General features: G+C 35.4%; 1 protein-coding gene across 2 annotated transcripts in view; it reads right to left on the reverse strand.

Annotated features, from left to right (window-relative positions):
- GPC6 (glypican 6) overlaps positions 1-16,024 on the reverse strand; it is a 1,055,520-nt gene that overhangs the window by 512,334 nt on the left and 527,162 nt on the right. For both annotated transcript variants that reach the window (XM_037024937.2, XM_037024936.2), the window contains exon 3: positions 832-1,223. In XM_037024937.2, coding sequence (XP_036880832.2) covers positions 832-1,223 — 392 coding nt within the window. The remainder of the gene's footprint in view (positions 1-831; positions 1,224-16,024) is intronic.

Genomic DNA, 16,024 nt, shown 5'->3' on the forward strand with positions numbered 1-16,024 from the left:
AATCTTTCAGTTTATTTGTTGGACTGACCTCATCAATGGACAGTTTCATGTCAAGGAAGAATTTAAACAAATGCAGATACCTTCTACACATCAAAGAGTCACTGTTCAAAGACAGTAATGGAGAAAGACCCTTTGCATTAAAGGTTTAGATACATCCTCAAGGAAAGACACACACGTGTATTAGTGATTTCTCTTTCTCATAAGCCCAGGGCAATACACAACACTGAATTACAAAGCTAATGGATAGCAAAAGGAATTCTCCGCCAGAATCTATACTTTTTATCCATTAGCCCTCCTTAATCCAGCTCTACAGGTGTCAGCAAGCGTTCTTCCTTCACTATTAAGGAATCGAGCTACTTTGGCAAAGTGGTAAAGAAGAGGAAATGCCAGGAGCTAGCTGGTGCTCTGAACCACAACTTGTCTCCACTTGCGGGCCTCACGAAGACTGTCCCCCTGTGACTTCCTAGAGGATTATAAGCTTCGGGTGGACTGTTTCATGAGTGTTTATCATCCTTAAGACTCTGATCAGAAATGCCAAGTAGTCATGGTTACAAGACACCTGGTTTTGCACCATTCCTGATAAAAGCTTCTGTGCTACCCTGCTGATAAGTACTGACATTCTGTTCCAAACCACGCGGAACGATTTGCCATCCTCTCTTCTCTCACACAAAGCAAGAATGACAGAAGAATGAAGCTTTGACGAGCAGCTGATTTCTTTAAGGGCAAAGACCACCGTGAGAATTTCAACCTTGAATTTCTTTTCTAAACGTTTGTTTTAAACACAGAGTAAATGAACAAGACCAATTAGAAAGAAAGTAGATGTTCAGTTACCTTGGAAACCCGGTTTGCAACTTCCCTGCCCACGGTCAGTCCCTGCACAAATGTCCGGGCAGCGATGAAGGCGCGCGTGACCTGGATTTTCAGTTTCCGGGGCACATCTCCAAATGGCTTCAGCTGGTCTGTGTATTTGCTCACGCATTCCAGGTAGTCCTCGTTGAAGTGATACTGCGGGTTTATCAGCTGAAACATCCGTTCCAGGAGCCGAGCCCAGAAGTCGTTGAGCATGTCCTCTAGGTTCACATTTCCCCCTGTGTAGTATCTCTTCAGCTCTGTGAAGAGGTCCTGGAACACTTCTGAATTCTGCATGTACAGCATTCCATAGGTCCGTACAAACATATCATTTAGAGACTTCTCTGCATTCTCCAGGAGCTCTCGGAAAAATTCTGCAAATAAAACAAGAAAGCAGTAGTGAATGAGTCAGACTTAGAAAGCCCAAGGCATCTATTTACCTTAAAATAACTGCTTCTAATGGTCATTTGTATACAAAAATATATACTGTGATTAAAGTAGGACTGAAGCCATGATAATATTTTAAATGAGCTTTGCCCTACATCTGTGATCTTTTATGAGTCAAAGAACATAGAAGACTACTTGATTTTCACTTGAAAAAACAATCATTAACATTAGCAGTTTACTCATTATTACTCCCTTGGAGCAGCTCAATTTTTTCATGCATTGTTCAATTTTAGAAGAAACCTACAGTTCGATAAAACCTCAAATCAAAATGCATTGCAAAGTATTAACATAACAAATGTGTTCTGATAAAAACTTTTCCTCCAGCCTATTTACAAATCTGTTCTAACAACTAAATTCAATTAAGTTGCTTTTATTTGGAATAGTTTATAAACGGGGTATTCAAATGAATGTAATATTTTGGACTATTTGCAGTTGCTATTAATAGCAATCAATTATCAGCATTCAGAGATTCATAATGCAATTAAATTCACTTAATACCAAAGCTATAAGGAACATAATTTAGTTTTCCATAATGAATTTTAAAGTTACAAAGTGCCTATATTATCATAAATATAAACTATCACTATATAGAACTTGAATAAAACATAGTCAACTGGGCTTTCTAAGAGGTTCTAAATGAAAAAGGGTTTACCAAGAAATGAATTCTTCTATCATGTAAGAGTCTTGGAGTGTTACTGGGATCACTTTTGGGTACAAAAACTAGGAAATGAACATCAATGAGTACTGTTAGCCTCATTTGCCCTCATATTAGGATCCCTCAAGAGAGATTTCATATAGGTGCGTAGGACACATATCTTTTCACACAAAGGGGCCGCCTAGGTAGGCGCACTCAAGTTTTGTTCTATTTGAAGAATGTGATTTGGGGGAGAGAAAAGCCAAAGGCAAGATACTGCTTCTTTGTGTATAAATCCAAGTTCCCAAAAGCAGAGTGATTCTGCATTTACCCCTCATAGTTCCTTTTTATTCCTTGAGGTTATGTCCCCTCTCAGGTAATGCAGCGGCAAGCCAAGTCCTGGACACCTCAAGGAATCCAAGTAGGAATAAAGGAAGTAAATTTAAAAGATAAAACAGAAAATCTTTTCGTTTTCCTGGAGCCATTTTTGAGACACAAAAGGGAAAAGCCTACGCATCTTTCCATGGATTCCATGGAAGTTACATCTCATTTCTGTTTTACCTGAAATTGCCTGAAGAACTTGATTTAGTTACTTCAATTCTGAATAATATAGCATCGAACCACTGTTTTGATAATTAAATGATATCTGTAATAATAATGATCATGTTATATTTGTTTTCAGATAAAAACAGAGCACCAATGCTTAAAAAGGACTCTGTTCACATGTTTACATCCTTGCAATGAAAGGATAAATTTTCATAAGTATAGAAAGTCTGTTGCTACAGTGGCAGCAAAAACTGAGGGATTACCTAAAAGTCATGGCTTATAAATTCTCTGTGATCTCATCCAGGGCACCAAGCATTTCCTATTTTAACTTTTTCCAAATGTAAAATCAGGTTAAATATTATTACACCTCCATAATCTTCAAGGATTCAGTAAGGACAATCTTTTGAAGCAGGGTAAAATTTTCAAAATTGTCAAAGGAACAATTGATCAAAATATTTATGTATGCTATATGGTGATTATATTTATGATTTTATGAAATTAGGAACATCTCAGAACTTTTACAGAAATACTAGTCACCTAGTTTGTTCTAAAGTGGAAACCATATTTAATTATTAATATTAACACCAAAGTTAAAAATACCATATTAAAACCTTTCAATCTTGAAACCAATAATGAAAATAGCCTCGCCTTGCTGATAAAGGATCAGGGTGAAAGATGTTATACATTGTGAAAGACACTAGAAAAGAATGGGAAAACAAATCACTGAATTGAAAAATACAAATATAAGGAGAATGGAAAGTGGATTCTAATCATGAGCTCAGGACAGCCTATTCATTTATCTTCTTTTTGAGGTCAATTATTTTGCTGGACTCAAGAATCCAAGCTTAATTTATTGAATACACAGTACTGCCTGTAGCAATGAATAGTTAGTAACCAGTAGTGTGGTCTGGATTTGCAAAGAGCTTAAATGAAAAGCAGGGGTGGGGAATCTTCAGGGTCTCATTGCTCTCCAAAGATGTAAGGTATAAATGCTTATCTGTAGGGATGAAAATTTTATTTTGTTTTTCTTTAACTGAAGGTAACATCTACTAGTCTTTTCCTCTGGGAACATGGAATAGTGGATTTATGCCCACTTGGAAGATGAATGGTTAAACCCAGCCTGTTCACTCACTGGGTCTTGTGGTTTGTTTCCTTATGCCTAAATTAGTATTCATAATTGAATCGAGAAACCGAGTTATCATATTTCAATAAATACAGCTTAAGAAACATTTCATTAGATTTCAAGCTTCGGTTGTATTTAAGGGTATGTCATTTTCTCAAAAGTTTGCTATTAGCTTCACTGGTTCTCAAAAGTCAAATTATCATTTCTTGTTCAAAATATATAATCATATAGTTTAGTGATCTCAGAGTCAAAGTTAGTATTTGGTACTGAAAGATGCTAATGTATCAGGCAACTATGACAAATGTTGCTGCCTTAGGGTACATTGATCTTAGATCTTATGCAAGATGGGGATCTTAGGTATTGAGGCAAAGCTCATGTCCTCCAAAACGGAAACGTAAGCTTCCACCTTTTGAAGGTTGACTCATTGAATGAATCATCTTATGCCTGGGTGAAAATTGTTTCCCAGAGAACCAAGCAAGATGGAGATTTGGAAGGCAGTTATCATACCCACTCTGCTAAGGGTGTATTATGCCCAAGAAGCAGAGAGAAAAAAATTGAATAACAATATACGAAAACCCATCTCAATCTAACCCTTTGTTTAATCAGAAAGGGCAAACTTTACATTGGATAGAGCCTTCAGTCGATAAAACTTTTCATCTGTGAGAAATATTTTGGCAGAAAAAAATTTATTTTCTCTTCCCCATTCACAAAATATACATCAAAGGTGGTTGCTTAGGGCTCAGTTATGCTTTTTTTTGTCTTTCCCATTCACAAAATATACATCAAAGATGGTTGCTTAGGGCTCAGTTATGCTTCATAGATGCACAAAAGCATGCTTTCTAGCCAGCATTAGCCTCTGGAAAGATTTTATTCATCTAGAGGGGAGGTCTGGATGCAAACATCTGTTTGCTGCGGGGCAGATTGCCTCAAGTGGGAGAACAAGCTTGTAGATAAAACCACCACTGTTCCAAAAGCAGAAAGGAAGTCTGTGAGTGTTGCCTGATGGCTTGGAGAGGCCCTCTTAAGAGGCAAAAATCAATTCCTAGGAGCCAAAAAGTGCCCTGAGGATATCTGAGAAAGGCTTCAACTGAAGCCTGCACAGGAATGGATCAAAATGTAAGGTGCACATACCACCAAAGGGGGTGCCCTGCAAGAGGGGAGAAGCAGACCTGAGGCTCTCTAGGAATGTGTTGTCCACATGAAACAGGAAATGTGTCACCCAATCAAGCTGGAATGTTGTCTCATTAATACCACTATAGGCAGGTTGGGCATGGAGATTGGATTAGCATTATATAGCACTGAGCTCGAAGCTGTAGCATTTTCCTCTTCTATCCTCTTGCTGTTCAAAACAGTTCCCATTGAAAGCTTGTTTAAAATGGGTGCTTCAGATGGTGATATAAATCCATGTGATCACAGAACCCCATGAGTGAGAGGTCTGGTCCCTCGTTAGAGGAGATTCTTTTACCCATGATTACAGAAAGCATCTCTCCGGGCAAGGAAGAGGCATCCTACATTTGCGTCCCTAAACGTACCTCTGGGTGTGGAGTGCATTTCTCTCCTAAGCTCTTTCTTTCTGCCCTCCCCTCCACAACAGCATGCTACATCAGCTCACTCAGTCCAGAACCCAAGCTTTGGCTAAGGATAGACCTGGAGGTGCTGACACGGAGGGTAAAATGGTCGTAAAGCTGCAAGGGTTATGATTCACAAACTTGATACAGCTACCACTCTGGCGCACCATGCCCTTTCTCAAGGTTAAGTGAATAGGAGGGTTCTTCCTTATTCTCAGGTATCTATAAACTTTCAGTTATATCTTTGGAAATGGTTTCTCCTTTCAAAAGTCTCCTTGTTTATATAATAACTTGATAATGAGCACCAGGAAAATGATGAGTTCATGAGGAGCATTATGCAGAGGGGCCAGTGTCATTTGCTGTCTTCCATGGTAGACTTTGAGGGCAAGAACAAATGGTCCCTAAGTGGTCTGTCTCTTCCCACTGCCCAAGTGGTGTGACCCTGTAAAAGAGGTGAAGACTGGTGTTGTTCAGGGAGTCCCTGCCATCTGAAGTGCCACCCTTGACAAGTTGTGGCTTATGTGGAATGGACAGTTGGGTGCCAGAGCTCTATATTAGAGGTCTCAGCCTTAGCCCCGTTGACATTTTGAGCTAGACAGCCTGCCACTGGGGTCAGTGGGTCACTGTCATGTGCAACCCTGGCCTCTACGTACTGGATACCAAAGCACATTCTTCCCTCAGTAATGAAACCAAAAATGTGTCTCATTCCACCCACTGAGAGCCACTGTTCTACTGATAAATTTCAAGGGCTCACAAATAGGATATCCAAACATTCCAAGGAACATTCAGCAAATTTCAGACTTCATCAGCTCCACAATTTATTTAAAAGATAAATTCAGGAGCTATGTTTTAATGAACAGAGCTGAAATACACATTATAGTCACAGGTCAAATTGCTGGTGGCCAAAGCTACCATTTACATATATGGTGTCTTTCCTATGGTGGGGCCTTAAAAAGTGGTGAATAACAAATGAATACATAAATGGAGGGACACGAGCATCCAGTGAAATACATTCTGCTCTGGGCTCCTCTTAGACAGTGATAACCTTGTGAGTTCCCATTAGAGGGAAAGAGATGCTGCCACCACATGTCAGAGCAGGATATGACTGATGTGCCCTCCTGCGTCCTCCAAACTCTTATACATTTATACATATATAAACATTCATGGCCCTCCAATGCTAGGGGTTCATGTGCATCTATACATAAATATCTCTCTGTTCAAAAATATGTTGGTTATCAAGACTGCTCCACCAGACCCTCTCCTGTACTCCAGACATCTCTGCCTATCCTGAGTCATGTTCTGCTTGGTCTTATTGCTAAGTCCCTACTGCCGGCCCCACTGGGCCTTGACCTCATAGCTCATGATCTCACCAGGCTGACTGCGTTCACGTTCACTCTTATACTTCATTTAAGAATGCCTGCGTGCTACATGTGAGTTAACTCCCAAGGCACGTTTGAGTCTCCCAAATTGCAATGAAACCTTCTTCCACTGAAGAGCTAATCTGTTGTACTGAATAAACTGGATTTGGAACTTCATTTTGTTTTTGTGGTTTTTAATAAACAAGATGATGGCATTCTTTATTTCTTCATAATGCAGGTTAAACAATGGTATGAGAGAAAGAGAAGAATTATTTTGAATAGATATCCTGTCATATTGTCTTAGTCATTCTTCTTAAACATCAGCTGCATTTTTATGCACGAATCAGACACTCAGTACGCACTTCTAAAAATTATGTGGTTGAAATTATATACAACTATTTTCAAAATAACAATTTACTCACAAAAGGTAAAAAGTCAGAGTCTCTAATTGTTGTGTGACAATGTTGCTGTAAGCAAAAACTCTTTTGTAGCTACTTCTTTATCTCTTAGATCATACTTTTTATTGCTGTGTGTGTGTGTGTGTGTGTGTGTGTGTGTGTGTATGTTTTTAAAGATTAAGTTGTGGTAGTATAATAAGCATTATGAATTACTTAGTTCATCCCAGAAATTAATAGCAGCCTATATCATTTCAAAGTGATCTAATAATAGTAATCTGCATCTTTCCTATTTGAGGGATTATTATAACCAAACTTCTGTCACTTGTGTAAGTGCTCCTCACCTCAACACAAGCTGATTTAAAATGCAATCAATGTGCCAGCAGAATACCCTCATTATTTCCGTTTGCCTCTTCACATTTTGGGAGGAAAGTCAAGACACCAAACCTTAAATGACGATGACAAATGTACTTGAAATTATGATGATGGTAATTTCAAACATAACTAAAGATAAGACCTAAGAATTTGTCTGATGTTTATTTGGCATTGCACACAATGTCAAGCACCATACATACATGGCATGCTTTACATACATTGTATGCACTTTACATACATAGAATGCAAATCAGATATTAGTCTATCTAGTTTGCAGATGAGGAAACTGAGGCTCAGAACTGTTAAAGTAGGTTGCCCAAGATCACTGAACTAGCATGCAACCAAGAACTCTAAGCCATTATAGACAAGGATGAATTTTAATAAGTAACAGGATAGCAAAGTGGCTTTGTAGTTCACCCTAAGTTACAATTTCACACTGTGATTTAAATAATTAATGGAAAGCATAATAAACTTCTAAGACACTGGGTAAAATCATATTTAAATATGAACTGCAAAATGCATTCTTTAAGTTAAATCTAAATTATTTATTAAAATGATCTGTATCTGTGATTAGTTTTTCCACTAATACTAATTAGTAGATATGGACACCTGCAGCTGGAGAGCATACTTGAATCCCTATGGTCAGTGTATCTTCCTTAAAGGGTAGCTTCCACTAGAAGAGAATCCCTCACAGAGTCTGGGATTATAGCTACTGTACAGAACAGAAACTGACATACAAACGTTTACTAAAAATATTTTACTAAAAATGGGCCTCATTTCATGATCTATGTATACATACAATGTATATATTATTTTATAATCACATGTATATATTATCAACAAACATACATACAGGTAAGAGTACATTCACCTACCTATACATTCAAATGTTTGAATAAAACCAAACAATGATGACAACGAAGAATATATGACAGAGAATTCATGTAGTTCAAAATGTCACAAATTTTAATATCCAGCCCTTTACCAAAAAAATTTTGCCAACCTCTCCCATAAAGGGTCAAAATCCTAAGTGAAATGTTTTAAGATAAATTAACTCAACAAAATATATTATGCCTTTAAATTACTCTAGGTAGGAAGACAGCTGATTAGTCTGATACCTGTAAGTAGTAGAATAAAGGTTTCTTTCCCCCATTATTTTTATCTTATGTGTTAAAATTTCTCTGCCTACTCTGTAGCTCATTGATCTCTACATTCCCTTTTGAGGTAAATTCTTCAATCACTTAAAAGATTTAGAGGATTTAGGTGACTTCAGTGATTTTAAAGTAGATGCCCCTAAATCTTTCTAAGGTTGTGGTCTAATGAGTCTGTGGAGATTTTCAATAAGGAGAAAATCCCATAGTAAACCTGGCATATAAAATAGTATAAGAATGAAAAAAGAAAAGAAAAAAAATAACACCTTACTCTGATACTGGTTGTTAGGGTAAAAAATAAAAAAATAAAAAAATACACACACACACACACACACACACACACACACACACACACACACACACACACATGAATTTTCTTTTTTGACTTTTACTTCATAATAACTAAAAAAAAAAAAAAGAAATTTAAACTATCTTTTAATATCTTATAAGGCAGTACTACAGAATGGAATGCTCACCATAAATGTAGAAGAATTATTTTCAGACAATAATAAATATATATACTATTAAAAATACTACAATACATAGACTCATAAACATAGGAAACATACTGATGGTTGCCACAAGGGAGGGAAATGGAATGGTGAAATAGGTGAGGGGGAAAAATAATTAGTGAGAATGTTTGCTACCTTGATCTGTGTGATGGTTATGTGAATGCATACCTCACCAAAAAAGCAAAACAAGACAAAAACTACAATACATTGCTTGCTGTACTTATCTAAAGGTTATTTTTATTATATTACTCCCATTGTGTATTGGAAACACTTATAAATTAGATCGAAATAAGTGGAAACCTAAGAGTTCTAAAAAAATATTCCTAATCAATAAATCAAGAAAACCAAAGACTTAATAATGTATTTTAAATGCATTATTCAGCTCAATGGGACATCATCGTTTTATATCTTTCTAATGTATCTAATCTCGTTGACTAGACTTCTCCATGAAGAAATTTTTAATGAAAATGAATCAGTTCACAATCATGAGTGTTGTTAAAAATAATCAATATCTTGCAACAAAGTCCTTCAATTTAATACCATTAGAGTCAGCTGAAGAAACTAAATGGCAGGAGATATTTTTCAGAATGCATAATTCAGTGGTTAAAAGAAAGTTAGCTGGAAAGCTGCACTGTGTAATTGGTTGATGTAGGGAGATTTGAAGTTATAGAGCAGTTTATAGAAATTGTTGACTTGAATTCCCATTTCACAAGATTAAACTTTTTTTGTACTTAGTGACCCTTTACACATTAGATGGATAAATGTTTTATTTCTTGGTAGGTTATTTCTCCTGAAGATATTTTTTAAGTTAGAAAGACTGATCAGGCCATTTATGTTCACAAGATGGTTTAGATCAACTATTAATTCTAGGAACCATGAACTGAGCTGGAAATTGGCTGACAGTTGTTGCCCAAAGCAAACAGCAGTGTTGAGGCTGCAGCAGAGACACCAGCTAGCCCACGCGATTCATAGACAATTACAGGCTGAGATGCCTTCAGAGTTCACTGTCATCACTGCATCACTGCACAGGTCCTTAGCTTTGTCCTACAGACAATACCCTTTAGGCCTTGCCCAAGACCCTGCTTCCGTTTTTATTTCAGAGATGGCATTACCCACAGCGTGGGATGCCCGTGTAATCCATTAGGCACCTGAATGATACACCAAAAGTCATTTCAAACCTTCTGTTTTCCTCAATTGAAAAAAAGCAAGTAGACTTCCAAATTCAGACAGTATGTTTCGCTGGTCCGCAAACCCACGCCTTTGTCCAGCTCCTCTGACTTCTTCACCCACCACTTATTAGACCAGCGGGTGGAAAAAAGCCCCCCTACACCAAACCAAGAGTGAACTCTGGGACATGGGCCAAAGTCCAACTCGGACACATTCAAGCACAAGACACAGATAACAAAAGGAAGAAATTAACTGTTTTGAAACATACTAAGTTGTGAAAACAATAAAACATAATCGTCTTTACGGAAGTATTATTTCCTTGTTTAACACGACATTGTTAAGTTACAGGTTTATCCATCAAAATCTCACAATACCAAAAAAATATAAGAAGGCCTGGAATGAAAAGATTTAGCTTGCTCAACAGATTTCTAAATAAAAACAAAAATCACCACAAAGTATGAGTTTTAAAAAATAATGTGTCAGTGTATTCTGCTTTACCCCACCTTCATTTTTTATTTTAAACCTGTATTTTTTACAAGAATAATTTTAACTTTTTTGATAATTGTCACCAAACATTTTTTAATATAAAAAATGAAATGCAGGTTGCTTCAGTAGAAAGGAATACTAACAAAATGCAATGTTTCAATTGCAAAGATAAGGTCAAAGATTTGTGTGCAGTTATTCCTCTTATATTTACATTAGTAAAAAAAGGAAACAATTTAAAATTACCAAAAGGACATTGACACTGTAAAAAATAATTATTTTTTAAATATTTGAAAGCTAATGCTTTCTAAGGACTAAGTATGACTTATCTACTGTTTCAAGGGCTTCTCATAGGTTAACTAATTTAAGCTTGTCAACAACCTCGTGTGGTAGTTGTTATTATCATCCAGATCTTGCATTTGAGGAAACAGAGGCACAGAGAAGTTAAGAAACTTCTCAGGTACATAGTTGGGGCTGGGATTACAAATCCAGGCAGTCGGGCTTCAGGTATAGGGCCTTACAGATTCTGTTATGTGTGAAGCTTATAAAATTTAGAGGACCCTCTTTAAAAAATACACAAATTCACAAATGTAAAATTAGGTATAGGACCTTGGAAAGGGTCTATACAAATGGAGGGTCTTGAAATATAAACTTGACGAGATTCACAGGAAACCCTTCACAGGACAACCTTCAGTACAAGACACGATGACAGAAAATGCTAAGGTAGAAAATGACATGAAAGTATATATCCAACAGGATCTCAAATGCATAAAAATTGTATAATTACCACACTGAGGAAAATTACACACACACACACACACACACACACACACACACACACACACATATACACACACACAGAAGTATTTACAATGTGTAGAAGGTTATGGTTTGTTTATATTTTCTTCTCTGTACATTGATTTTCCAAAGTTTCTATGACTATAAGTTCCTTTCATATTAGAAAAAAAAATAGATACTATTTTAGCATAAAAAGACGTCTAAATACAAAAGTGCTGCTCGATGATGATAAACAGATACCTATTTAAAAATACAGACCAAAAATAATAAAAATATAGAATGGCTATTTTGTCTAATAAACTTACAAAGGGAAGTCCAAGAATTAAAACCAAAAAAAAAAAAGGAAGAAAAAGAAAATGTATAGAGATAGCAGCAAAAAAATGAGAAATCTGTCAAAATCTCAGAGTACGTCAACAAAGTAGGAGGGATAGAATTTGGACTCTAAATCTAGTGGATTCATGCCAAACAGTAAAAAGGACTAAATTAATAATAAAAAAAAAAAAGAAATAAGAAGTAGTCTCCAAAACACAGCATGCTGGCTGTAAAATAATGGCCCCAGTAAGGTTAGGTAATTACTCATTGATAATTAGAACATCTACACTTCTGGTATTCGAACAAATGCTTTTAAAAACACAGATCATTTCCATTTATTTCTAGATGAAGAGAGGGTTTCTCAAATTGATGTAATCAGTAGCCAATAAAATGCCACTGTTCATTACTGTAGATGTGAGCCCAAACTAAAGAAAAAAAGCAACTTTAGATTTCAGTGATTATGAATTTGAAGTCATTGTTTTCTCAACAGAGGTTTTGATGGGGATTTGATGAATATTAGTACAGGATGATAAATTGTGTAAATTCAAGTATGTTTCTATAAACATTTAACAACAACAAAGTCAAGGCAGCTTTCAACTATTTCTGCCACTGACTATATGTTTGAACCTGTTGGTCAAACAGCCTCCCCAAATCATGTTTTAGGAATAATTTTGTTCCTTATGTCTTTCAAAGGGGAAATGAACACCAGCCTCATTTGGCACCAAAATGTTTAATTCAAGGAAATTATAAGCTTTTGATGAATAAATAAGCAACAGATATCCTGATATAAGTATATAATAAGACTTAGAGTATATAAGATCTAAGTACACATGAACTAATTTAACATTGATTAAATATATTTTGCTCATCATTTCCCAGATGCTTCTCAAAGAAAAATACTGAATTCATTAATCTCATGTTACATAATGTCTACTTTACTTTTTACAAAATCCATCACTTGGAATGCAATAAACAAAAGCTATTATTACTAAACATTTCATCAAGTATCAACTATTGAGTGCCAATATCTTTTATGAAAGTCAAAGTAATGTTGAATGTATTCATCTTATTTTCAATAATTTTAAATCAAATTAGATCCTAGATATGGATATGCTTGTTTTGATTCATTGGAATATTGTAAGTTTACAAATGACCTTCAAATTTTTTATATTTCAACTTCTGAATAATATACATCTCTTGTAAACATTTTCAAAAGAAGATATTCAGTTGAAGAATTTTAAAAAAATTGTCTACAACCTTACCACTTTTTTACTTTATTGGATGTTTTGTAATATGTGTTCATTATTATTAGCCATATGCTGTAAGGTGATATGATATCATTCTTATTTCTTTTCAATGTGTGTCATAAAAACCTCCTAAATGCAATTAGCAATGTTTTTCTAGAAGGTATCTATGTACATATTTGAAACTGGTAATCTCTACAAAGGGTAGTCTTAAAATAGCTCTGCTTTTGGGGTACTTAAAGGCATCTGCAAACCTTCCCCAACATAGCAGTCCCTTGTTTTTATTTTTTTTAAATAACCTGCCCTAGGAGTAAGTGGCTTATGTTGTAAATGCGACTCCCTTCACTCCCTCTAGCCTCCTCTCTTTTTGAACTGCCGATGGTAATGCATCTCCTTCCTCCAGCTCCAACTGCTGCATTCAGTTATCGTCAAGAGCAGACACCGACCAGCACTCTAATCTTGCTCTGATGGATAGCATACTAACCTTTCACAAGATTAGAGACACAAGGTGCTCTGGAGATAATAAAATTCAAATAGGTTTATTTCAAAGGGCAACCCAATCTTGCTTCTGTTCATGGGTCACTTGGCAGATCGTTTGACAATGTATTTTTTGTGTCTTTCCAAGTCAGGTTCTGGTTCAGTGTGCCAAAAATGTCAAATTAAGTGGCCTCCAAAAGCTACTTCCAAAGTAGGGATGGGAAAAAGTGGAGAATAACATTATTTTATGACATGTGACAAAAACTCCACTGGCCAATGATTCTAATTTGGCTTAAATTGACATAATGTCCTCAAAAGATAAACAAAGGCTGACCATGTTGACAATGCCAATGACTTTTTTTAACTTCCAGGGTCATGATCCTTAAGTGTAAAAGATCATTTAGAGAGTTACATTTCAAATAAATGCCTAGTGGGAATCAAAATGAGGAGTTAAAACACATGGTGTTTTTTTAATATTATGTAGGTATCTTCTTAACATTTTCTTAGAAATAAAAGTCAAGAAATAAATCAAGAATAAGCACCATATGTACACGAAGACCAGGACTAAAATCTATTCTTCTAAGAGCAATGAGTAATTCTTACAAAAAAGCATCATGTATTTCTCCTGTTCACTATCTTCTCATTATTTAAAATTACCTCTGCTACATATAATCCTGTGGTTTTCTCTTAATAAGAAATTGAGAAAAGAAATTTAAAAGCAATTTCATGTTCAGAATACTCCTAACATGTCTTACTCATCTGTAGGCTACCTTTAGTAAGCTGTTATGGAAGATAAATATTCAAATTTGAAGAATGTTAATATTTTTATTCTACTGTACATGCTACTGATGGCACATGTGTGTATCATTCTTTTATAGCTAATTTTGACTCAAATAATTATGCATTTTGCAATGTAGTTTTGTTCATTAAAACAAGGTTCATTTAAAAATAGTTTCCCAGAGAAATTTTCATAAACTTGTGTGTGTGTATGTGTGTGTGTGTATGATATATTTAAATTATATAAAGTTCTTAAAAAACCTAAATGTTATTTCATTAAAAGAGAACTCTGTGGTTACTCCTATTTTAAATATTATAGCAAAACCATTTTCCCGGATGAGTTTTTAAATCAATCATAAGTGACTTATCCTTACTGTGTTTTACTAATTAAATAAGTCTTTTGAAATGAAACAATTATAATCAATTGCATCTTTAAAATACAATATTTCACTGGGCGGTTTTGTTCTTTCATTTCAATAACTCAGCTGAAGAACATTTCAAACAAATTCTTATTAAAAATAAATCTGGGACTACATTTGCCACAGAGGTTATGCAAAATTAAAGGATGTTAATTAGATTATTTTAAAGATGTTTCCTTTAAAAATTTTTAGAACAATCATATATAGCTTCTCATTTATTTGCAATATGAAATTGATGAGGTTAAAATTATTATCCTGTACTAGGGCAGAGTATTATCTAGAGCAATCCTACAGAAGAGGGTGTGTGGATGTCCAAAGCACAGCTTCTGAGTTAGAATGGACATATACCATGGCATAACTAGGACGATGCACCAATGACAAGTACTGGGAATCATAATTTTCTCAGTTTAACCAAAAGTTGAGTTGTAGGCATATGCCAGTTACTCTTGGTGCCTCATGTGTATAATGGAAATAACAATAGTACATCCTCATAGGATGTTATGAAGAATAAATGATATACACAAGCATCTTTTACACATTTAATAAATGATGTACACAAACATTATCTCCTAGGATAAAGGAGAAGAGTGTTTGACAGATAGTAAGCTCTACATGAGTGTCTGTTATTATCAGCACTTTCTCAAGAATGGAAATACTTGTTACTAATAACCATGATCATTATTATCCATTTAAAGTCTATCTTGGCATGTAATAGATGAACATTATGTTTATCTCATTAAAGCAGCCCAATGAGGTCTTAAGAAGTATTTTTATTAGGAATGACCAAAAAGTGTATTTGATGACAAAAACAGATGGAATATATTAGATGTTAGGTGATATCCTTGATGAAAAAGTCAATTTAATGGAATATAAAATATATTTATATAAAAAGTGTGTTTCATTATTCTCTCTTGAGTTGATCAACTACCCTCCTTCCATACTTGGATACTTGGGCTTTTGTGCAGCTTTAATGTCAAATCTTTTTGTTTATGGTCTTTCAGTGACTGAGGCTTAAACCTAACACCCCTTCACGGAATGTATGAGACTTTACTTTCTGAGTAATCGGATGGTATTGTTGATACATGTTGGTGCGAAAGTCATCTCAGATACACCTGCTATCTTTCTGCTGCAACAGGAAGTATGGTTTGAGGCAGAGATACAGTATGATAGGCAGAGCAAGTAGCTGATAGTAATACAAACAGCAGCTTTATTTTCACATTTTGCATTTGTGGGGTTAAGTATATTTTTGTTTGTTTCTTTGACATTTTTCAACATTATCACAGAGCAATCTCTTCCTCGTTAATTTAGACAACACTCTCATTTGTCAAAACTCACTTTGGAATCTCAGTCTTCATAGAGGTTCTAGCAAAGACGTTTCTGCAAAGTTGA

The sequence above is a fragment of the Manis javanica genome, chromosome 9 (assembly GCF_040802235.1).
Source record: "Manis javanica isolate MJ-LG chromosome 9, MJ_LKY, whole genome shotgun sequence".
NCBI classification, from domain to species: domain Eukaryota; kingdom Metazoa; phylum Chordata; class Mammalia; order Pholidota; family Manidae; genus Manis; species Manis javanica.